The sequence below is a fragment of the Urtica dioica genome, chromosome 9 (genome assembly GCF_054948205.1).
Source record: "Urtica dioica subsp. dioica isolate 48M chromosome 9, U.dioica_male_clone48M_v1_H2, whole genome shotgun sequence".
NCBI classification, from domain to species: Eukaryota; Viridiplantae; Streptophyta; class Magnoliopsida; order Rosales; family Urticaceae; genus Urtica; species Urtica dioica.
In genome coordinates this window covers 13632359-13655005 of record NC_142764.1, presented here as the reverse complement: position 1 = coordinate 13655005, position 22647 = coordinate 13632359, and the positions used below count along the sequence as shown (strand labels likewise).

The 22647-nt window shown below is 39.4% G+C and overlaps 5 protein-coding genes across 5 annotated transcripts; 1 reads left to right on the top strand and 4 right to left on the bottom strand.

Moving 5' to 3' along the window:
• Positions 1-3488: 3488 nt before the first annotated feature.
• Positions 3489-3905, bottom strand: LOC149385093 (uncharacterized). The gene has a single exon (XM_089626239.1). The coding sequence runs from the start codon at positions 3903-3905 to the stop codon at positions 3489-3491; it is 417 nt and encodes a 138-aa protein (XP_089482365.1).
• A 3477-nt stretch (positions 3906-7382) lies between these two features.
• LOC149385092 (uncharacterized) lies at positions 7383-8870 on the top strand. Its single transcript, XM_089626813.1, has 2 exons — positions 7383-8303; positions 8437-8870. The coding sequence occupies exons 1-2, from the start codon at positions 7624-7626 to the stop codon at positions 8513-8515; spliced, it is 759 nt and encodes a 252-aa protein (XP_089482939.1). The 5' UTR covers positions 7383-7623; the 3' UTR covers positions 8516-8870.
• A 285-nt stretch (positions 8871-9155) lies between these two features.
• On the bottom strand, positions 9156-12825 carry LOC149385091 (U2 small nuclear ribonucleoprotein auxiliary factor-like protein). Its single transcript, XM_089626812.1, has 7 exons — positions 12404-12825; positions 12200-12314; positions 11928-12089; positions 11798-11844; positions 11432-11555; positions 9442-9508; positions 9156-9346 (listed from the first exon to the last, which is right to left on the bottom strand). The coding sequence occupies exons 1-7, from the start codon at positions 12602-12604 to the stop codon at positions 9286-9288; spliced, it is 777 nt and encodes a 258-aa protein (XP_089482938.1). The 5' UTR covers positions 12605-12825; the 3' UTR covers positions 9156-9285.
• A 412-nt stretch (positions 12826-13237) lies between these two features.
• On the bottom strand, positions 13238-16181 carry ARP7 (actin-related protein 7). The gene is made up of 7 exons (XM_089627406.1): positions 15878-16181; positions 15560-15775; positions 15339-15480; positions 14445-14689; positions 14161-14344; positions 13816-13883; positions 13238-13588 (listed from the first exon to the last, which is right to left on the bottom strand). The coding sequence occupies exons 1-7, from the start codon at positions 15953-15955 to the stop codon at positions 13436-13438; spliced, it is 1086 nt and encodes a 361-aa protein (XP_089483532.1). The 5' UTR covers positions 15956-16181; the 3' UTR covers positions 13238-13435.
• Positions 16182-17882: 1701 nt separating this feature from the next.
• On the bottom strand, positions 17883-19681 carry LOC149385089 (putative F-box protein At1g32420). Its single transcript, XM_089626867.1, has 2 exons — positions 19473-19681; positions 17883-19134 (listed from the first exon to the last, which is right to left on the bottom strand). The coding sequence occupies exon 2, from the start codon at positions 19117-19119 to the stop codon at positions 17974-17976; it is 1146 nt and encodes a 381-aa protein (XP_089482993.1). The 5' UTR covers positions 19120-19134; positions 19473-19681; the 3' UTR covers positions 17883-17973.
• Positions 19682-22647: the final 2966 nt, after the last annotated feature.

The following is a 22647-nucleotide window of genomic DNA, read 5'->3' as shown; positions in this document are numbered from 1 at the left end:
CCGAATATTTTAGGACGCCGATAGTTTGGTGTTGAACTTCACCGATAGTCTTGCTTTGCCAAAGGTTTTAGGTCGCCGATAGTTTGATCTCAAACTTTACCAATGGTATGGCCGCCGATAGTTCAAGGATTCTTCTCTTTTGCCGATAGTCTTGCTTTGCCAAAGGCTTTGAGACGCCGATAGTTTAGTCTTGAACTTTACCAATGGTTTGCATAACGATGGTTTCAACACGCCGATAGTTAGATCTTCAACTTTGCCAATTCTTGTCATTTTTGCTCTCGGGGTATCATTTTTATCTTGTGAAAATGTCGGCATATATATATATATACATACATATATTTTGCATTACTTAAGCTATAGCCGCTACACTCCGATGAAAAAAATACTAAAATAAATAATAACGTATATATATTTTGCATTACTTAATGACAATTGGCGATAATGAAAACATCGATACCACAAAAATACCAAAGGAATTATTTTAGTGACTGATGCAGCGGTAGACTCGGATTCTTCCGAACATGTTGATTCAATCTCAGAATACCAGTGTTTAGGGCTCCAAAAGAATTCAAAGAGAGAATTTCGTTTTGGAAAATAAATGTGTTTCAAAATATCATTGTCTGCCCACAACTTTGAAAAAGAAAGCTTATATAGTCTGCTGAAAATAAACCCTTAAAGTAAAACGAAAATTGCAACAGAACGACAAATGAACGAAAGGGAAAAACGAAACAAAAATTAAAAAAACGACGCAGTAGTTTTTGAAGCTGTCGAATCCCGTCTCAGAGTCGATTTCGGGCATGTAACTCGCGATTATCTGTAGTTTTCGTCTTGGGCTTCGATTTGATATATTATGGGCTTCAATCCGATACCTGAGGCTTAAGTTATGGTCTTTCAAAGCTGGGCCCTGCGCGAGCTGCGGGAGAGCTGATCGAAACGCTCAAGGAAGGTTAGGGCGTGCTCTTGGGCCGGGTCTTCATGTTGGGCTGCATCATTCCCTTCGGGGTGGAAATAATTCGCCCTCGAATTGGCCGGGTCGTCGTCTGATGAATTGCCATAGAACGGAATGAGGTGTTTGACATTGAACACGTCGGCGGTGCGGATGTGGCTCGGAAGTTTGAGGCGGTAGGCGTTGGTGTTGATCTTCTCGATGATCTCCAAGGGCCCAACCTTCTTGGATGCAAGCTTGTTGTATTCACCGACGGAGAAGCGTTCCTTAGTCAACACTGCCCACACATAATCGCCAACATCGTACTCCACGTGTCGGCGACGTTGGTCAGCTAGAGCTTTGTAGCGAGTGTTTGCGGCGGACAAGTTCTCATAAACTGCTTTGTGAACCTCAAGCAATCCGTCAACAAACTCAGAAGCTTTACAATGTACCTTGGCATTTTGTGGGAGTGGAATCAGATCAAGCGGTCCCCGTGGCTGTGCAGAATACACGACCTGAAACGGACTGAAACCGGTGCTCCGGTTGGTGGCGTGATTGTGGGAAAACTCGGCCTGGCTCAACTTCTGGTCCCAACTCTTGGCATGGTCGCCAACGAGGCACCGCAACAAGTTGCCAAGGGAACGGTTGACCACCTCGGTTTGTCCATCGGTCTGGGGATGATAGGCACTACTGAAGTTGAGCTCGGTGTTCACCATTCTCCATAGGCTCCGCCAGAAGTGACTGAGGAACCTGGTGTCACGATCGGAGACGATAGAAGTAGGTAGGCCGTGAAGTTGATACACATCACGAAAGAAGAGTTGAGCCACATTGACAGCATCTGTTATCTTCTTGCACGGAATGAAGTGCGCCATCTTAGAGAAACGGTCGACCACAACAAAGATGGAGTCGTTTCCTCGCTGTGTACGAGGTAGCCCTACCACAAAGTCCATGCTGATATCCACCCACGGTTTTGATGGAACAGGAAGTGGCATGTAGAGTCCGGCGTTGGTGGCTCCGCCTTTTGACAGTTGGCAGACTCGGCATCGTTGTACGAACCTCTCGACCTCTGTTCGCATCCCCGGCCAAAAGTAGAAGGACTGGACGAGATGCAAGGTTCGATCCCTCCCTACGTGGCCCTCGCCATGTAGTCCTGAATGATTTGAAGACGAAGACTACACGCAGGGATGCACAACTGATTCCCGCGAAAAAGGAAGCCATTGTGTAGCAAAAAATCCGATCTTTTGCCGGCTTGGACGTCTCAAAGAACCGCAGAGAAGTAGGGGTCAGTTGCAAACAAGTCACGAAAAGAGTCAAAACCTGGTACCTCAACCTTCATTGTGACGAGCAAGCTGGTGCGGCGGCTCAGCGCGTCGGCGACGCGGTTTGTGATGCCTGACTTATGTTTAACGACGAAAGTGAACCCCTCCAAAAACGCAACCCAGCGTGCGTGTCGAGAGGAAACCTTGTACTGCCGGTGTAGGTGTCGCAGTGAATCATGATCAGTGTACAAGACAAACTCACGGTGAAAGAGATAGTGTCTCCAGTGTCTGACAGCCTGCACCACCGCATAAAACTCGACGTCGTAGGTGATGTAGTTGAGGCGAGCTCCCGAGACCTTCTCGCTAAAGAAAGCCACGGGTCTTCCATTCTGGCTTAAGACACCCTCAATCCCTGTCTTTGAGGCGTCTGTGTGTAGCTCAAAAGGCTGGGAGAAGTCTGATAGGATCAGTATCGGCGCGGTGGTGAGTCGGTGCTTGATGTTTTGGAATGCTAAGTCTGGCTCGTCCGTCCACTCGAACTGACTGCCCCGCATGCAGTCCGTGATAGGTGTCGTGATGCCGCTGAAATGAGGGATGAAACGGCGATAAAAAGAGGCTAGGCCGTGAAAACTCCGTACCTCGGTCATGGTCTTCGGCCTAGGCCATTGTTGCACTGCCTCAACCTTGGCTTCGTCAACATGAAGACCCTCTCCCGAGACGACATATCCCAAGAAAAGAACCTTCGGCGTCATGAAGACACACTTCTTTTTCGCTGCGTAGAACTGCTCTTGACGAAGGACTGTTAAGACTTCACGGACATGCTGAAGGTGGGCGTCGGGGTCAGCACTGTAGATGAGGATATCGTCAAAGTACACCACAACAAACTTGTCGATGAATGGCCGTAGTAGCTGGTTCATTGCACGCATGAATGTGCTAGGGGCGTTGGATAGTCCGAAAGGCATTACCAACCACTCGTACAACCCCTTGCGTGTCTTGAACGCCGTCTTCCACTCGTCACCGGGCCTCATGCGAATTTGGTAGTAGCCACTCTTCAGGTCCAAGCGGGAGAAAACAGTGGCGCCGTTGATCTGGTCCAACAAGTCATCGAGCCGAGGGATCGGAAATCGGTATCGAACGGTGATCTTGTTGACAGCTCGGCTATCCACACAGATACGCCAAGACCCGTCCTTCTTCGGTGCCAGCAACGTCGGAACCGCGCAAGGACTCATGCTCTCTCTAATGTGGCCTTTCACTAATAGCTCCTCCACCTGCTTGCGTAGCTCCTGATGCTCGTTGGGGCTCATTCAGTAGTGAGGTCGTTGAGGTAAGGCAGCCCCAGGTTCCAGATCAATGTGATACTGGATGTCACGAAGAGGCGGCAAGCTGTCAGGCAACTCGTCGAGGAAAACGTCTTGGAACTCAGATACCAACGATGAGATGGCAATGGGAATATCTACGAGTTCAGCAATCTCCTTCCCGATCAGGACGTAGACGACCTTCGAGTCTTGGATCTCATCGTCAAATTGGGCCAAGGATAGTAGGTTGGTGTTTGACCCGCCCGGGGCAGACCTACTTGACACGATCTTCTCAGATGGTTTTCCGGGTACCAACACAATCTTTACTCCATCGAACACAAAAATGTAGGAGTTTGCTCGGCCGTCGTGTGTAACCTTGCGGTCGAACTGCCAGGGTCTACCAAGGAGTAGGTGACACGCATCCATGTTCACCACATCGCACCAAACCTCGTCACGATACTTTGTACCCACAGAGAAAGAAATAAGGGCGCGTTTCGAAACTGTTACCTCTCCACCTCGCTTCAGCCATGAGAGCTTGAACGGTCGAGGGTGTTGCTCGGTTTTGACGCTAAGCTTTTTCACGGCGTCTTCCGAGACAATGTTCTCGCAGCTTCATGCGTCGATGACGAACCGACACACCTTGCCGAGCACTGTGCAAGTGGACTGGAAGATCTTGTTCCTCAACCAATCATCTTCGGGCGCCCGTGGTGTCAAACACGACCTGCGCACAACGAGGTTCAAGCCCACGTCGCCTTCGACGAGTTCCTCATCGTACTCCTGCTCTTCTTCATCGTATACGGGATTATTTCGGAGTTCTACGTCTTCGTCATCATCGCCAGTGAACAGAACCCTTTTTCCCGTTCTTCTTTCAATCAGCTTGTCGATGTCCCGGTTCGCCGCACGCGAAACACTTCAGACCCCATGTCGCTCCTCGATTAAAGGAAGGGGTTGGCATTTTGTGGTCGGTAGTCGGCCCTACACGAGGTGCGCTACTGCCACCCGCGGTCGTCCGTGAGGTGCTGAATGGATTGGTGAATTGTTGTGTGTTGCAGCGTCGGGACTGCTTCTCCACAGCAAGAGCTCGCTGGTGGGCTGAAGAGACAGATATCGGGTCAAACATATTGACCGTTTCTTGGATCTAAAACTTCAGCCCGCCAATGTAACGAGCTGTTAGCTGGTCCTCCGTCTCCTGGACCTCGTTCCTCGTGAGCAGCTAGTAGAACTCCGTAGTGTATTCGTCCAAGGTGTGAAGTCCTTGCTTCAGGTTCTGCAAGCGTTGGTACATGACCCGTTGATAGTTGTACGGTAGGAACGCAGAACGGAGGTGCTTCTTCATCTTCTCCCACGTGTTGACCTTTGGTTTTCCCATCTGTGTTCGGGTGAGTTTCGACTGCTGCCACCACGCCGTCGCGCGCCCTTGCAGCCTCGTCGCGACTAACGCAACCCGTCGATCATCTGGAACCCCTCGGAACTCCAGAATCTCCTCGGTCGTGGCCAACCAATCAAGGAATTCCTCAGCCTGCAAACCACCATGGAACTCAGGGATATCGGTCCGAATTCCCGATTCCCATTGTCGGTCGTCTCCTCCGAAGGCTCGCTGGCCTTCATAAACCGGTGGGGGTCGCCGTTGGGCTGGAGGGGCCTCGTCGGAGTACTCACTCCCGCCTTCGATCGACTCCGCCACGGAGCTCCGCGAGCGGCACTCCCTCTCGCGCTCGTCCAAAAGGGTGTTCACCCGATTGGTAATTTGGTCCATCATCTGCTCCATCCGGTCGTCAAAGATTCGTCCAACTCGCTCCTCGAGGTGGTGGTTGTCGTCGCGCTCAAGAACATCGTTCACACGTTGTCGCCGTTGAGGATTCCTTCGTGGCGGCATGATTCAAGGTCGACTCTGGCTTCGATACCAACTGATGCAGCGGTAGACTCGGATTCTTCCAAACCTGTTGATTCAATCTCAGAATACCAGTGTTTAGGGCTCCAAAAGAATTCAAAGAGAGAATTTTGTTTTGGGAAATAAATGTGTTTCAAAATATCATTGTCTGCCCACAACTTTGAAAAAGAAAGCTTATATAGTCTGCTGAAAATAAACCCTAAAAGTAAAACGAAAATTGCAACAGAACGACAAATGAACGAAAGGGAAAAACGAAACAAAAATTAAAAAAACGACGCAGTAGTTTTTGAAGCTGTCGAATCCCGTCTCAGAGTCGATTTCGGGCCTGTAACTCGCGAGTATCTGTAGTTTTCGTCTTGGACTTCGATTTGATATATTATGGGCTTCAATCCGATACCTGAGGCTTAAGTTATGGTCTTTCAAAGATGGGCCCTGCGCGAGCTGCGGGAAAGCCGATCGAACCGCTCAAGGAAGGTTAGGGCGTGCTCTTGGGCCGGGTCTTCATGTTGGGCTGCATCAGTGACATACTATTACCTATATGTTATAGCGTTATTTTCACAAGGTATAAATAACATCCCGATAGCAAAAAATAACACATTAAGCTCATACACAAGGTCAAGCCCACAAGCAAATTTACACGCCAAACTCCGTATTAACACTCATAAGATATCTCTCAAACGAGCTCTAAAAAAAACTCTCAAAGCACGTTTTCAAACTAGACTCCTTGACAAATCTTCAAGACAAAACCATAAACATGACCATCCGGTCAGCCAAAGATAATGACCACTCGGCCAACCAAAATAGAAGACAACCTGGATGACCAAAGAAAATGACCACTCGACCAGCCAAAAAATGAAGACAACCCGGCTGACCAAAGAAAATGACCACCTGGTTGGGCAAAAAAGAAGACCGTCCAACCGTCTTCACTCGACCAAGATCACCCGGCCGTCTTCACTCGGCCAAGACCCCCCAGCCGTCTCCACCACCTAACCAAATACTTTTCTCCAAACCCTTGGCTATTTCGAATTTTCGAATATAAAATATTACAATGATATTTTCGAATTTTAAGTTTTTAGCTATTTCGCTAGCTTTGCACAAATTTTGATTATCTTATAATTTTACTAATTTTTAATAGCTATTTAGCTAGACACCCTAACTTTTTTTTAGTTTACCTTTACCCTGTAAAAAAAAACTCTTTCGAACGCGTTTTGGTTTTACTTTGAAAGCTTGAGACATAACTTTTTCTTTATATCTTAGGCTAAATTGCTGGAGCCATGACTTAGCGTTGACCGTTAACAGCTGAATACAGACCTAAGCCATTATTCAAGCATTATTTTCCTTGAATGTAACTTGATAAGAACCCTTTTTGTGGCCCAAGCTACAAAAAACAAAAAAAAAAACAAAAACAAAAAATAATAATAAAAAAATAAAAACTCAGTCAAAAGGCACCCATCAATACGGGATCAATAAAATTTTGACACAAATCACAAATGACATCGTGACTCAAATTTTCCAAGAAACTCGTGACCTTGGTTTGAATTAAAAAATCACGACTCACTTGCATTGAATGTTGACAACTTGCCCGAGATTCAAATTGAATTACATTTGAGGCACGTTAAATAGTGATTAATCATTGCCTTAAAAAATAGTGATAAATCATCACTGGAAATCTAATGTTATGTCCTACAGTTATCTAAAAAAAATACTTTATTTGGAGTGTGATACAAGGAAAAATATGTACTTTAACCCCATGTAATATTGAAATGCACCGATTATACATTGAATTCTCAGAAATTCACTTGTATCCTTTCAATTTAAGGTTAAGCGATTAATTTTTCCCCAAAGTTCCATTTGCCCCAAGTCTTCAACCTTCTTCTCCAAAAGTAATTTAGATCAAACAAAAGTACCAAAAAGTCACCCGAGTTGTTTTCTAGTGAACTTTTTTCTTTCCATTGAAAGGTACTTTTCGGTAAACATAGACCAAGAAGAGTATTTGAAAATAGAGAGATTGTGACAATGACAAGCCCTCCCATTCGTAGACGGCAAAGACTTGAGCTCTCTATTTAAACACACTACCTTCAACATTGACTAAATGTCTCACCTGCATTGGCATCTCCTAAATTCATTGCTCTGAACCCAAAAATCCCATAGCTGTTTCCCTTCCACAACTTTCGTCTCAATCAGACCGAACTTGATTTCCGAACCAGAACTTCACAGAAAAATCATTGTTCTCCGACAGTCCCAACCTCAAAAATGCACGCCAAACGAAATAGCACCGGAGATAAAGAGCTCGGCTTCTGGGGCTACGAGAACGTAGAGGATCACTTTAGCTTCAACACCGAACTAGAGTTCAAAGCTGAAGCACTAGCCGGAGATGGGTTCGGTTATTCCTCTCCTCCGTTATGGAAGTCTTACCATTCGAGAAGCGCCAGCCGTGAGTCCTCTCCTTTGCTTCCCCGGAACCATCACTACAGCAATCTCTCCCCTGTTTCTAGAAGACTGGCCATCGTAGATGGAAGGAGAGAGCTCATGGGAATGATTGAAAACATGGCCGAGTCGAGCTACGAGCTCTCTCTCAAAGATATCGTCGACGCGCCGCAGAGCTTTCACGAAAACGAGGCAGCGAGTAGAGTTATCAAAGCCACGAAGCATGAGATGAACGGTGGGGGGAAAGTGAAGCGAGGTACGTTGGCAAGGACGGCGAGCATGGAGAGCGAGGCTTTTCTCATCAAGATGTTCTTTCCAACATCGTTGGGTTCAAAGAAGAAAGTGAAACCAGGGAACAGTGCTAGAGTCTCGCCCCTCAGATCACCAGACAGGCCTGGAAACAGCAAAGAGAGAGTCTGGTGGGTAAAGTGCTTCCCTGTCACCGGGAAGAGTAGAAGCATTTCTCGGAGTAGCACTAGTGGAAGTAGCAACAACAGCTCGAGAAGGTAAAGATTTAGCTTAATATTGGTGCAAAATGCTTTGAAGTCAAAAGGAACCTATAAAATATCATAAAAGTCCAGCAATGCATCAGAAAAATCTAACTTGGGTTCTTTTTCTCTTTCTTCCTACGTGATGCAGAGATGGCAGTGATGCTGATTCCATACCTGGGTGTTGGTCCTTCTTCCCAAGCAAGAAGAGCAAGATAATGAGGGATTGAGGAAATTTGTCTGCTGAATGAGAGAAATCAATCTCAGACGATATAATCTCTGATCAGGATGACTTTGAAGTTAATAATTCTTGCAACATAAATCCTAATGTAGATACACTGAGCATAACTTGTGTTATTTTATTTTATTTAAATTCTTCAAGCATAGTCTATTCCTATTAACAATAATGCTTGTAATTTTATAGAATATATATATATATATATATATATATATATATATATATGTATGGCTGTAATAAACACACTTCTAGGGAATCCCTGACCCAATTCCGCAAACAAAGATTACATAAGATGATATATTAAATATTCAGTTCATAATGAATGTGTAATGAACCTAGGAGTTTGATCCAATTTTGACAACACAAATCAGGTTAAGGTATTTTCTTAACAAGTATGTTCTTGACACGAGTAAAGACCAAGAACTTGTTGCCTATGGTCTATAAGCTAGACACTTGAAATATGATATTCCGGGGGAAAAAGCACATACCAGTGTATTTATGTTTATTTTTATTTTTTATTTGCCCATATGGATAACATTTTACATTCTCTCTAAACACGTACAATATGTACCGACCTTCAATTCAAATATCCTGCGATAACAGGCGCTATTACTTACAAGGTAAACAACTAGTGTCATAAAAAATCATTTGCATAATTAGCGTTCACAAGCGTAATAATGTCTCCAGCCTTGCGATTATAAATTATATTGTCATTTTCAACCTAGTTTCATCTAGAGAATTAGTTATTCAAAGAGACTAATGTCATTGCTTCTTATCTTCAGTATCTTCAGTATCCTGCAGAAGGGCTCCTCGAACTCTCGCCCTATCATTCAGTTGTCAAAAGAAATTATTCATTACTACAGTCGGTGATATAGGTTCTGAAACATAAATAAGTACAATGCATAAAGGTATCCCAACCTTCGATATGCCGGTACAACACGACTCGCAACTTTTGTTGACGCATTTTCCCGCGGCGCTTGTTTTTCTGAAGTTCAAAATAGTAAGCAACATATTTTCTTACCATCATGTGTCTTTTGAAAAATATATATATAAAACAAATCCTTAACCCTGCTCATTTTATATTGAATCACAAGTTTATCCCTGTTCTCTCTCCTCTTACTCTAGTTTTGTTTTTTGCTTATTTTTATGATTATGTCATTTGAGTCCTTAACCCTTTTTTGGAGCATTGATCTATTGATATAGTCCTTGTTTTGTCCTTTTCTAAAATAAATCAATTTTTTTTTCCATAAAATTCAATACCTAAACAACTTTAAGCATATACACAAACCAAATAATCTTGTTCATTTTATCAAAGAAAGTAACTAAATTGTATGAGAGCATTATTTCATCATCAGAGCAATTTTCGATTATTAGGGCATTATTTGGTTAAAATGATACTTATCAAATTATAACAACTTATTTTGCTTTATACATGTGTTTTAAGTCGTACTGAGTTTTTTATGAAACAAATTAATTTTTTTCAAGAACGACCAAGAAGCCAAAATACTTAAAAAAAATAAAAAAAATAAAAATAAAAAATAAAAAGAAGAAGAAGAAGAAGATTAATGAGCTAAACAGCACAATCATAAAAGTTCAAATACAATCTGCGCCAAAGTAAACCTTTTTTTTATTTTATTGCTAATAATATAAAGGCTAGCATTTGGCCAGAATCGAAAAGGTTCTGTGTAAGCATAGAAAGAGTCCAATTGTACGCTTGGCTGACCATTTTGAGGATAAGTCCTTCAACATGTGCTCTTGGTCAACGTCTTAGTAAAAAAAATAGAGAGAGTTGTCTCAGGTAATGAAGGTGGTTAACGGGGATGGAAGAAGCGATTTCGTGCCAGAAAGACCTCATCAGCTGAGATGGAGAAAGCTGATGGATGAGTAATTGGGTTGAACCTAGAAAGGGCTCTCTATAGAGGTGTTTCATCACTCTCAAACTCCGGAGACCGATAATATCCACTTGAGCGACAAGCGAGCCCACTTCGGCTGTGCTCGCCTTTTGGCATGCATGAAGCTTGCTTCCGCCACTGATGCTGTCAGGTTGTTGAGGGCTTTACACCAAGGTAATTTCTAATAAAGATTACCGAGAATTCGCCAATTTGATCCCACAAGAAATAGACTGAGCCTAGGAGACATGGGGCCCGCACCCCTCTTGGAAACCCAGCTCAGCGGCTCCCGGGGCGGAATCTTATACGGGTTGGACTCTATTGGGAGAAGAGAACCCCTGTGATTTTAGGAATCATTGCTTAAGGAAATTTATTTTCTCAACCGCTAGATTGTGTTATAAATAGGTCTCGTCGAAGGTACGGGACGACATTGTGGTTAGATTCTGGGAGGATGTGTTGTAAGTAGGTCAGGGGCTGAAGGAAGGCTTTTCTTCATCTTGCGCGCCTTCGATATTTTCATAACGCTCACATCAATATTTTCGCCTCCATCGACAGTGTTCGTGAAGGTTTCATGGAGTTTCTATCTCCTCTAGAGCTTGACCGATAGAGAATCAGAAGAAATCTGTATCTGTGAGGCAAGTTAGACCGGGTAGGCTTTGGGATAGAAGGTGTTGGGTTGAGGATGAAAAGGACTTTTCTTTTACGTTCTATGTTCCAATCCTTGAGCGCTTCCCCTCCTTCCCTACACTTCCCCACCTCAGGCGTGGAGAGGATTAAACGTGATATAGCCATGTGGCTTCACGTGGGCTGTAATGTTTTCCAGTTTTATGCTCTTTCGAATTTATTTAGGGATTTCACTTTTGCTTTGTACGAGTAATCCTCCCCTCCATTTTTTTTTCTTTTTTCCTTTTTCTTCTCCTTTGTATCTCTTTTTCGTTTCTATTACCAAAAACGGAAGTAGTCTCTTTTCAAGGCAATGAGAAAAGTTGACCCCAGCAAAATGAAAAGAATTTACATACCTGGGGATTGCAAGCCATTATTTGATACGGTGTGAGCATCAGCATCATCGGAAGTATTCGCACCTTGTAACTTTTTTCTCTTTGAATACTGCTCTGATTGGCTCTTAATGCTTTCACTAATCTCCTGATCATGGAATTTACGTGAACTTTTGACCAAACCAAGTAATCAATCCCCCAAATTCACCCAATTGAATTCTAGGTAACAATCCTATGCATGATTACAAATGAACAAGCACAAAGATATATGGGTAAAAAACAGGGTTTTTACAAAACCGAAAGGGAATTATCACCTAATAACACTAAATCAAAAGCAATAGCATCACATAAGTAGCTCAAAGTGTAAAGTGCAAATAGCAGAAGCCATACCTGCTCGTCAGATCTCTCATTCATCAACCGAGCAGAGCAATCTCTATCTAGACGCCCAACAAATGGAAGTTAAACCACTTAACCCATAGACATCGTTGTCATTTTCGTTTACTAAGAGAGACAAAATTACCTTTCACACGTAACTCATCAGTGTTTTTGTATGCTTGGAAGAGTTGAAGAGACAAATTCGCGGTGGCTTCAGTGGCAGCGGAGGCTGTAAGTTTTTTCAGAGAAATTGATATTACAGGCATTCCTTTTCTCTTCTGAGCAACTAATCTCGCGCACCCATCACCTAATATACAACCACAACAAAGGCATTCAATTTGTCAGAACTTGTTTAGAAGCCCCTCTTGAAAAGAAACTGAATTTACATAATTAAGAGCAAAGAAATGTGAATAGAACCAGAGTCAGAGGTCAAATCTCCTTGAAGAACAAGCTTGACATCTTGCGACTTGAAGGAAGACATAAAATACTCCATGAACTCGTAGAAAGAGCCTCCAATTCCAATGTCATCCCTCTGCAAATTTTGGACATTGCCGTATAAACAAACAGAAACGAAATGGAAGAGAAACAAATATTTCAAAATGAGAAGAACGAAGTTATGACCAGGTCTTCCAGGTGAAGCAGAGAGCGAATGGACTCCCAAGTGTTGGAGCGGAAATCGGTGACGTGGATCGCGAGATGCGAAGAGTCGACGGCGTGAACGTGGAACACGAAACGACGTCGCTCTGCTCCAACCGAATGGTTTCCACTATATTCCACCCTTGCCTCGCCGAATATCTCCTCTAGTTCTTCCAATGATCCCATGACTATGACTGACTATGATAGCTCAAGCTACGGAATTCTATATGAAAAGTGCAAAACATAATTGAATGGATTCACTGCTCTCACTCCTCTTTATTTGATTTAGATCTAATATTATATTCCAACTTTAATCACCCTAGCAGCTCTAATTGTCTGGTGTTATCTTGAATCAAAAAGAAAGAAAAAAAGTTTGTTGTAAACCTTCATTCTTCTTTTCCTTCCACTACTTCTTTTTTTGAATTTATACGTACTTTTTAGTATATGTTTGATTCAAAATAATGACATGATTATATGTTTTGATTGAAAGCAATTCTCACTTGTAATTGTGAAGCAACAAAAGTTGAGGGGATATTAATAGCTTACCAAAAATCAACCAAAATCCAAATATTGACACATTTAATACTAAATTGATCACGAATTAATTAATTCGATTCTGTCATACTAAATATATCAATATTTGAGTTTTTATTGATTTTTAGCAAGTGACAAACAATTGACATTATTACTACCCATTTCCCAAATTTGAGATGTGCTCTATAATTTTCGTTATTTTGTTATGCCGCAATTAGTATGAATTTCTAATCTCTGGTTTTTCCACACTTAAAAGTACCAGTAGCAAGGCCTTGTAACCTTCAATTCCGGGTCAATTTTCGGAGCTCTAGCCAGTTTTTAGTTGAGATTAAAGCAACCAAAATCACATAATTGTACATAAAAGCCCAGAATACATCAAAAGGAGAAATAAATATTAGCTTTCTTACATCCATGGTCTATGAACCTATCCAGTTAGACTTCCAGAAAGGAAATAGATATTATAGAATGTATGGAAAAGTGTTCCTAAAAACATTTTCGGTGCACAATGGAAGGTCCAGTTTCGTCGTAGTCAGCCTTAGTGACGTGTTGATTCTGCGGGAACACGACTTTTGCAAGTATTGCTCCACCCACCCATGCAGAGTACATCGTCAAGTTCTCCGGCATATATTCTGGAGCCTGGACATCAACAAATAATTAAATATTCAAAACAGACGGGTTATTCTTTCTTCGCGTCACCCCAAGAATATGATTAACGGAGTTCAGTAATGTGAAATTTTTTGTGAATCAATCAGACGGATGTGAAGTTTGAGTTTGGCCAGAGCCTATATGTTCATGAATAGATCCCTCTTTTTACTTATTGAATTTAACGATAAGAAAAAATGGCATTTTGATTGTATATTTACCTTAACTAGAGCAGGACGAACAGCAGATGAGCATAGACCAGCTTCTTTCTGAAACCTTTCCTCAAAACCTAAAACAAAATGCCAGTGAGTGCCTGGATATACAGTTTTGGTTTCTGAATAAATAAAAAGATAAATCTAAATACTGAAACTTTGTCCGAATCAGTGCCCTCCTCATCTTTGGTTTAGTATTAACAAATAATATAAACCTACCTAAGTTAATCATCCATTTTTTTTTATTATTATTAAAAACTAAAAATAAAAACAAACAACATAACAAGATTAGCACTTATCTACTACGCATAGCAGAGATGAACATCATGCCATAAACCCAATTTATGAACTCACCAGTCATGGATACCGTGCCCCCACATAATACTGTGTTTTCTAGTAACTGTCGGTGATTATCAGATGATACTGCAGAAATACTACGAACGAGCTGCTCAACAATTCCATGGGCCTCTAAACCCAATATAGATGGTTGGAATAAAGCCTCACCAACCGTATATCTTTCTTTTCCAATCGTTATAACCTGAAAAAAGTAAAAAATCGGCAATCAACTTTAATATGGAAACAGAAGAAATATAAGATCGATAATCTTTTTAGCTTGGCGGCCATGGTAAAACATGGACCTGTCCATCAGGAAGTGTATGCGTCTCTGTCTGGCACGATTTTTGTAGCTTTTCGTACGCAAGATCGTCATCGGCACAACACGAATATAGCTCCTTAATTCTCTCGATATCCGACAGACTGATGTTAACAAGTGGATTGGATTTTCCAAGCTCTTGTGCAAGTAACTTTGTCAAATCAAGCCCTCCCATTTCAAATCTTCTACTGGCAATGTGATGAACAGCACCTTCTATTACAGGTGCAATATCTGGAGAAAGGTGGTTGAGAGAAGAGAATGAAGTGGTCAAATTTGGATTTTTTTTTTTTTTTTTTTGGCTTTCCCCAAGGTTTATAAAAGAGATTAAGTAACAAAAGTAACAGAAATTTTTTTAGATGGGAGATAGGCAGCAGCACAAAATTTCGGAAACCTTTTAGGTGATTATGACTGCCAGTGAGATTTAACCATGCAACAATAAATAGATTTCTGTGACTATGGAATCAACTAACATAGAGACAGACATTTCTGGTTAGAAATTGGGAAATACCCATCAATAGATTAAGACTGCAAGTCTTCGATATATCAAAAAACTACACAAACTTTGCGAGTATACTGATTAATATGAACTGAATCATTTAGATTTTTATACCACCATCAGATGGAATTAGCTTCTACGTCAGAGACGTACAACCTGAGGGGAAATTCACTCATTTCTCAACTGTACTGACACAACCACTCCAAATCCACTGTGTTTTCATGGCCGAGATGTACAGATCAAATGCCCTTTAAAATTAGATTTTCATTAGCACAGAAGGTGTCAAGTAATCCTGACTAAACCTATGTTAAAATTTCAGTATCATGGGGTTCAGAGAGATCATAACACTGATGACGACAAAGATAATGGATGGTTTGTTCTTACCTATCTTTCCATGGCCAATGTCAACTGTGCATCCAGATATTCTTCCCACTGCATAGAGAGACAGCACCGCTTGCTCTGACGCATAGAATCCCGATATGTTAAACGTTTCAAACATCAGTTGCACCAGCTGTTCTCTGGCAGACTGAAAACAAAGAATCGTCTCACTTACATTTTAAAGTAAAATGTTGAGAAACAAGAGTGACTTAACCATATCAACTAACCTTGGGGGTGCAAAGAGGGTCGGTAAATAGAATCTGTCCTTCGTTGCCCATTTCCCATCCAAGGCCAGTGTACAGCACGTGGTGCAATAGGTCTTCCATGGCGTCCCAATCCTTAATAATACCCCGCGACACGGGATCCACTGTGAAATCGTCCGCGGAAGGACTGTCGTTCAATATTCCATCTTCGGGCACTCGCTTCATTTGCGTGGGAATTATCTGAACAAGTTACAAAAGACGAATTAATTTCCCAACTTTCTCATCAAACTGACCGTGTAATCGAATCGAATTACACAGAAGAGTAAGTTGAAGGATAAACACCATCGAAGGAGCTTGGTCGGGAATGGCGGGACCGGCTTTGAGGAGCTTGGAGCCAGCGTCGACCACGGCAGCTTCCATGGCTATTGCGTCGAATACCGATGGAGAAACCCTAGTTTTTATAGGGTTTAAGCTAATTGAGGAATTGAGCTAGCGACTCTGTGTTTTCAAGATAACACATTCACAATACAGACATTAAAGCGCTTCTTTCTCTCGAAATTTTTGGTTTTTGAAGATTCGACAATTCGCTGAAGGCGTGTATGCTCAGCTCTGGGGACTATTTTTTATTTATACAAAAATAAAAGAAAAGACGATTGTAACGAGATTTCATTAATTGGACCTAAAAATTAAATAAATATAAAGATTAGACCTCATTTTTTAAAATATACAAATATGGACTTTTGGATTAAAAGTAGACAAAAATACTCCTCTGACCAATATTTGAAAATTTTGGTCTCTCCCTCTTATTCACTCTCTCTCATTCGATTTCTCTCTCTCTCTCTCAACCCAAAAAAATTTCGTATGATTCCATACGATATTGTACAACGGAATACAACATGATACAATGGCGTATGATGGAACATCTTCGAATTCCGACGGTGGTGGAGGCCCAAAATCCGGAGCTCTCAAAACGATGAAAAAGGTGAGTTTCTCAATGACTTTCTTGTTAAATCTCATTGAATATAGTTAGAATAGATATTAGGAGTTAGTATTTATAAGATTTGTGTTGATTTTGGCTGATTTTGGTCGGATTTAGAAAGTTAAGATTTTGAAATTGGAGATGAAATATGATAGGATACATTGAACTTAATGAAACGTATAATGTCGTACGATGAAATTCATAGGTCTGTACGATGTCATACTCTCTCTTTCTCTCAATTCACATGTGTAAATGACGAGTCATGGATATTTACCAAAAACTTACTAAATATCGACCGAATGGCAAAAGTAAATGTAAATATGGTTATATATCTAATTGACCCATTAAAATAGGCTCAATTATATTATCTCTCCTCTATTTACTGCTAGGTATGTAAGATTTTTTTTTTATAGGAAAAAAGAAGGTGCTCTTAATTTACTCATAACTTTGTCCATATGCCCTTAATATTCTATAATAAAAAATTTCTGACTCGTTAGGCCCATTGGGGCTAGCCCATCCCCCGGAGCCATGGGCTTCTATGTCCGTCTTACTCCTCAGGCTCAAAACGGTTAGGGCCACGAGTGATTTTAGGAAATGGGTTGGACTAATACTTGACTTTTTTTTACAACTTCACCTATGGTGTGGCAATTCACGTTTTTGACACAAATATTATTAAATTCAGGTCACTTTATCATAATCAACCAAAACTAAAATTTGACAGCTTTATTATTAACATAAAGAGAGTGAGTTATTTTCTCATAAATATTTTATTTCGTGACTTTTTTTTTTGTGACCGATACTGTTATGAAAATTTAAAATCGTTTACAATGCTGTATTTCATGACCAATCTATCACAAAAGTTTAAAATTGTTCACGAAATTCTGTAATCAAATTGTTACAAAATGTTATATTTCGTGATAGATCTGTCACAGAGTTTTAAAGGGTATTATAGTCTTTGCACTAGTCTTTTAAAGTCTGTAACCAAATTGTTACAAAATGTTGTATTTCGTGATAGATCTGTCACATAGTTTTAAAAGGTATTATAGTCTTTGCACTAGTAATTTAATAATAAAACTGTCAAATTTCCAGTTTTGATTAATTTTGGTAAAATGACATGAATTTAGAAATATTTGTGTAAAAAAAATTATGTACTTTTCACAAGAATTAAAATATATGGTGTAGAATTTTTTTTCCCTATTTTAAACGGCGTAACATAATTGAAAAAAAAAAAAAAAAAAAAAAAAAAAAAAAAAAAAAAAACCCTAGTAAATTCATATATAATTCATTACTCTTGTATGCAATACAAAATTTCAAAAAGAGCAAAAATAGTTTTCTAAAAAACAATTAATGAAAGAACAAGCATCCTAATAGTTAACACATGTTCTCAAAACATTATATTTCCTTGACTAACTATACATAACCATAGTAATTAAACATTGAAGAAAAAAAAAACCATGGTTCACAGTGCAAGAAAACTGTCTACATAAGGAATAAGGTGAGCCTCGTCAATTGTTTTGACTTCGCAGATACGCCGACGCTTTTTCTGGGCAACGTTGTAGGCGACCAAGCAGCGATCTGCTCGAGGTCGACCAAGCATAATTATCTCATGCCCGGTCTTCGAAAACCCTCTCACCTTTCCAATACGGTCGAGCTTTGCCAACATGTGACGTTCTGTCCAACGCTTGTCCTCGTGCGACATTACCCAAACACACACCACCGGGCGGGAGGTTTTGCACTTAGTAGGAGGATCACAGTACAGTGCTAGCGAGTCCCCCAGCCTTAAGAGCTTTAGCCGCCTCGCCCATCTGTTTTCCCCGGGTCGGTAGACTTGCGGCAGCGACACTGAGTTGAATTTCTCGCTGTGCATGTCGAAGAACAGAAGCTTTGTTTTATAGCAGACGGTCGCTATCCAATAACAAACTCCTCCGCAGCACAGACCAGACCCCGTGAAAACATCGGCCGCGACGACCTTCTGTGTGGATATCTCAACTTCTCTCCACGTGTCCTCTCCCAGAGTACACACTTTCGCTATGAATTTAGCTCCGAGCTGTTCGTAGGCCACGACAAGTTTGTAAGTTCGGGAAACCGCGTCATAGCCAAACCCAGCAAAGAGATCGGTTATCCACGCCGGTGGTTTGTTGCTGTACCCCGGGCTCGGGAGGAGCTTGAGTTCTCCGGTGGCCGGGTTTCGGAGCTCGACGGACGTGGCGTACGGGTCGACCATGCAGACCATGCCATCGCAGTGGGTGAAGATCACAGCTTTTCGCTCTACAAGTGCGTTCACTTGGTTGGGGATTTCGCTGAGTTCTACTTCCACGTCGTCACCGCCGTTGTTGTGGTGGTGGAGTGTGAGCAAAGTCAGCTTCTTGTCGCTGTTATTGGAGCCCGACTTGCGATAGGATGAGTTGAAGATGAAGGACGATGAGGTAGGCCTGTTGGTGCTGTTGTACAGATGATCCGCCACAAAACTCGGAGACTTCACGAGAGCCTTGATCAGAATATTCCATGATTTTTGGACGCTCTTTAGCCTTAGTACCGACTTTGCCAGTAAGAACGCAAAGATTTTCGATATCACGTCGTCGGGCAAATCGGAAAGTTTTTCCATGCCGTGCTATTATCTCTAGTAAATAACCCACACAAGTTAACAAACTAGCCTTGCGTAAATCAAACAGGATATAAAATTTAAAAAAAAAAAAAAAAAAAATTGGTAACAAACAACCAGAGAAAAACAAATCATCAAACACTTCGAATACAGGGGGTTAAAAAACTAAAAATATAAACAAACAAAACAAGAACGCAAACAGTGATACATTGATCGAATCAAAAGTTAGAGCTAAAACTCAAGAACGCAAATAGTTATACATAGATCGAATCAAAAGTTCAAGCTTAAACTCACGAACACAAACGGTTACACATTGATCAAATAAAAATAAAAGCTAAAAACTCAAGAGCGCGAACCTTGGAATGAGAAGTCCGAGAGTACGTTTGAAGAGAAGAACTCGAAATTGTTTGAGTTTTGTCTTGCGTGTGGTCGAAATCAAATAACAATTATATCGAATGAAGAAGAAGATCTTAGGGCGTTGCGGTTCGGTTAGGATCTGAACTTCCGGCTTGGTCGGGCTATTGCACTGGGTTTGAAGCTCGGGTTTGCCTCCTGGTCCGCGACTCCGCTTAATACTACTAACAACAACAAAAAATTGATAAATAGTTTGTAAATAGTCAACTTGCATACGTGGAGCTTATTAATTACATTTTTTTACATTTTTTACATGTTTGGTTGAGTTAAATAAGTCTTTTATTAATTTGTTAATAAGTTAACTTGGCTATTTACAAGAAATTAATCAAATGTGAGTTATATCGCAATTCACTATAATCGTGTGACTATATAACTTAATAACCCTACAAACAATTGTTCACAAATATAAAATAATAATAATAAAGGCCAGATCCTCGTTAAATGGGTATAAATAAATACATGATATAAATTATTTTATTAAGCAAATAGTCTATCAAACCGAAATCAATTAAATTAACTTCAGTTTGGTAAAAAAAAAAAATTAATATAATGAAACTTGAACTATTTTTTTAAAAAAAATGTGAGTTATTGGACTATTGACCTAATTGTTCATATATTTGTTGCAACTAATCAATTATCTACATTCATTTAATGATCTAACCCAAATTCATTTTATTACAGAAATCGCCAACCAGACCAAAGTTAATTAATTTAATTAACTAAACAGTTAATTAAATAAAAAATTAATTTAATTAATTAAACAGCTAGTCTGATTAACTTCGGTCTGGTGGGTTATTTTTTTTAATAAAATGAAACTTAGACTATATTTTATAAGGATGGTAGACTATTAAGCTAATGGCCTAATTGTTGTACTTTTAAATAATTTATTATCAATTTATACTAAATGTTACATATTTAAATAATTAAAATATAATTACATAATTATATGTATAAAAACGTAATTATATGTTATTTATTAATTATGTAACATTTAGTATAAATTAATAATAAATTATTTAAAAATAAAAAAATGTATTAAAAATAAGTAAACTTCATTACACATATAGTACAATATTATTTTAGGAAATAAATAATATATCATTAAAAACATAATATAAAAATTACTTATTACAAATTACATTGACTACTATATATATATAAAATAATTACTATAAAAATAAGTATATTAATTATTTAAGTTGTATTGAAGGAAATAATTTGAATAAAATTCTAAAGAATTAAAAATATCAATTAAATTTAGATCAACTAAATATGTATTTTTAATCATGAATTAATTAAATTAAAATAATAATTAAACATGTGATGTAATTTGCCACTAAATGAACAGTGTTATATTAAATTTGATGTAATAATATTTATTTGGTGTTAAAATTACATAAAATATAGAGTTTTGGAGGTTTTTTTTTTAATTGGAGAATTCTAATTTTATTTATAGAGTTTTAGAGTTCTACATTGAAGATGATCTTATAAATGATATGTAATCAAATCGAATAATTTGTTTAGTTTATCTTAAAGGACATTAATGATCATTTTAAGGACTAGATATTCATCTATTTTACGGGAATGGTCATTGTGATGATCCGACTTTTCGGACCGTATTACTTATCTTACTTTTTAAGCCTTTGGAGAATTTAAGGAAATTTTTTTTTTAAACGTAACTTGGATTATAAAGTTTGAAAACTCATGACCTAAAAATAAATTTTCATTTAAAAACGATAAATGAAAACAACCAAAAAGAAATTCGAAGTTGCATAATCGAAATTAAAACCAAAAATATGATTGAAAATAATATCATAAATAAAATCATAACATTTAACGGAATTGAAATATGTAACTTAAAACCATGAAAAATATAACCTTTGGTTTGGATTATTTAAAAAACTGAAAGCAAAGCGGAAGTCTTTTATTTTTCGTAAACGGCAACCATAACCCAACCCTCTCGCTACCTACAACACGGACGTATATACATTGAGTGATCTAACGCTCAGCGAGAATAGCTGTAACTCACAAAACATAAGCAGTAAAATAAAAATGCATGAACCAGTTATTAGTATTTTAAATTAAACCATGAGATGAGAAACTCTATTAAAAGTCTATCGTATTTTAATTCGGGGGTCCTCTAGAGTAGCTGTGCCGATTTCAGTGTACAATTTGAACCATGGGGCTGCGACCTCTTATAGAACGCCTCGTCATATAACATAAACAACATATGAGGAACTCTCTATGTGAGGCCGTAATTCAGCTCGAGAAATTCCTCTAATTACATTTGTAGCTCGAGGCGGTACGACTCTCTTACTTACTTATCTTATAATTCATATTCATTATGTTAAATGCATGAACGGCATACAATATAAGCATACATGATAACATAGCTAGAAAAACAAGACATGTTATAGATATTCTAATACACATCATAAGATAACATAAACTCACATATCGTCATGTCATATCATATCTAACACATTCCGAACAATCACACACACACAAATTCACATAACACATAAATACTTCAGATCACATAATACTTAATATATTTTTGAACTAATCCGTGTTGCAGTGAGATTATTCTCACATTCGCTTCGGAAATTACGACCATTGGTCGAGGACGGCTCGGGAAAACTAGACGGGTCGGAAAAGCTACGCGGCTCGGAACCTAATCGATGGAAAATATTATTAAGCTTATGTTGAAGAAGCTCTAAAGACAACTCAGGTTCTGGAAATTTCTGAATTTCGGCTGAAGTTGTAAAATTACGAAAATACCCTTAGGGTCGAGAAAATTAAAATTTGAAAAATAAATCTATAAAAATTACTGTAATAGAAAAATAATATTTGGAAAAATTCTTACTTCAAAGATACACATAAAATATGCTCAGATTATTGAATAAAAAAACAAAAGTAAAAGAAAGCAATATTGAATCTTTTTTAAAACAAACACTGTTTTTGAACGATTCTGCCAACTGTTTGTAATTTATTCCAAATATATTCTGTGTGCATCTGAAAATTCTAAAATTTGGACTAGATACCAAAAACTTATAGAACTAGGTCGTGTACAAAAATTAGTTAAAAAATAATTTTGTAGGTATATAAACAAGACGT

What these genes read in the sequence shown, in the direction of transcription:
- LOC149385093 (XM_089626239.1), bottom strand. Translation starts at nt 3,905, where the DNA reads ATGGATGCGTGTCACCTACTCCTTGGTAGACCCTGGCAGTTCGACCGC.
- LOC149385092 (XM_089626813.1), top strand. Translation starts at nt 7,624, where the DNA reads ATGCACGCCAAACGAAATAGCACCGGAGATAAAGAGCTCGGCTTCTGG. An exon ending in AGCAACAACAGCTCGAGAAG is followed by an intron (nt 8,304 to 8,436) that starts GTAAAGATTTAG and finishes TACGTGATGCAG; the next exon opens with AGATGGCAGTGATGCTGATT.
- LOC149385091 (XM_089626812.1), bottom strand. Translation starts at nt 12,604, where the DNA reads ATGGGATCATTGGAAGAACTAGAGGAGATATTCGGCGAGGCAAGGGTG. An exon ending in TGATGAGTTACGTGTGAAAG is followed by an intron (nt 11,845 to 11,927) that starts GTAATTTTGTCT and finishes TTGGGCGTCTAG; the next exon opens with ATAGAGATTGCTCTGCTCGG. An exon ending in TAATGGCTTGCAATCCCCAG is followed by an intron (nt 9,509 to 11,431) that starts GTATGTAAATTC and finishes TTTGAACTTCAG; the next exon opens with AAAAACAAGCGCCGCGGGAA.
- ARP7 (XM_089627406.1), bottom strand. Translation starts at nt 15,955, where the DNA reads ATGGAAGCTGCCGTGGTCGACGCTGGCTCCAAGCTCCTCAAAGCCGGT. An exon ending in CATTGGCCATGGAAAGATAG is followed by an intron (nt 14,690 to 15,338) that starts GTAAGAACAAAC and finishes ACCTTTCTCCAG; the next exon opens with ATATTGCACCTGTAATAGAA. An exon ending in GGGCACGGTATCCATGACTG is followed by an intron (nt 13,884 to 14,160) that starts GTGAGTTCATAA and finishes ATTTTGTTTTAG; the next exon opens with GTTTTGAGGAAAGGTTTCAG.
- LOC149385089 (XM_089626867.1), bottom strand. Translation starts at nt 19,119, where the DNA reads ATGGAAAAACTTTCCGATTTGCCCGACGACGTGATATCGAAAATCTTT.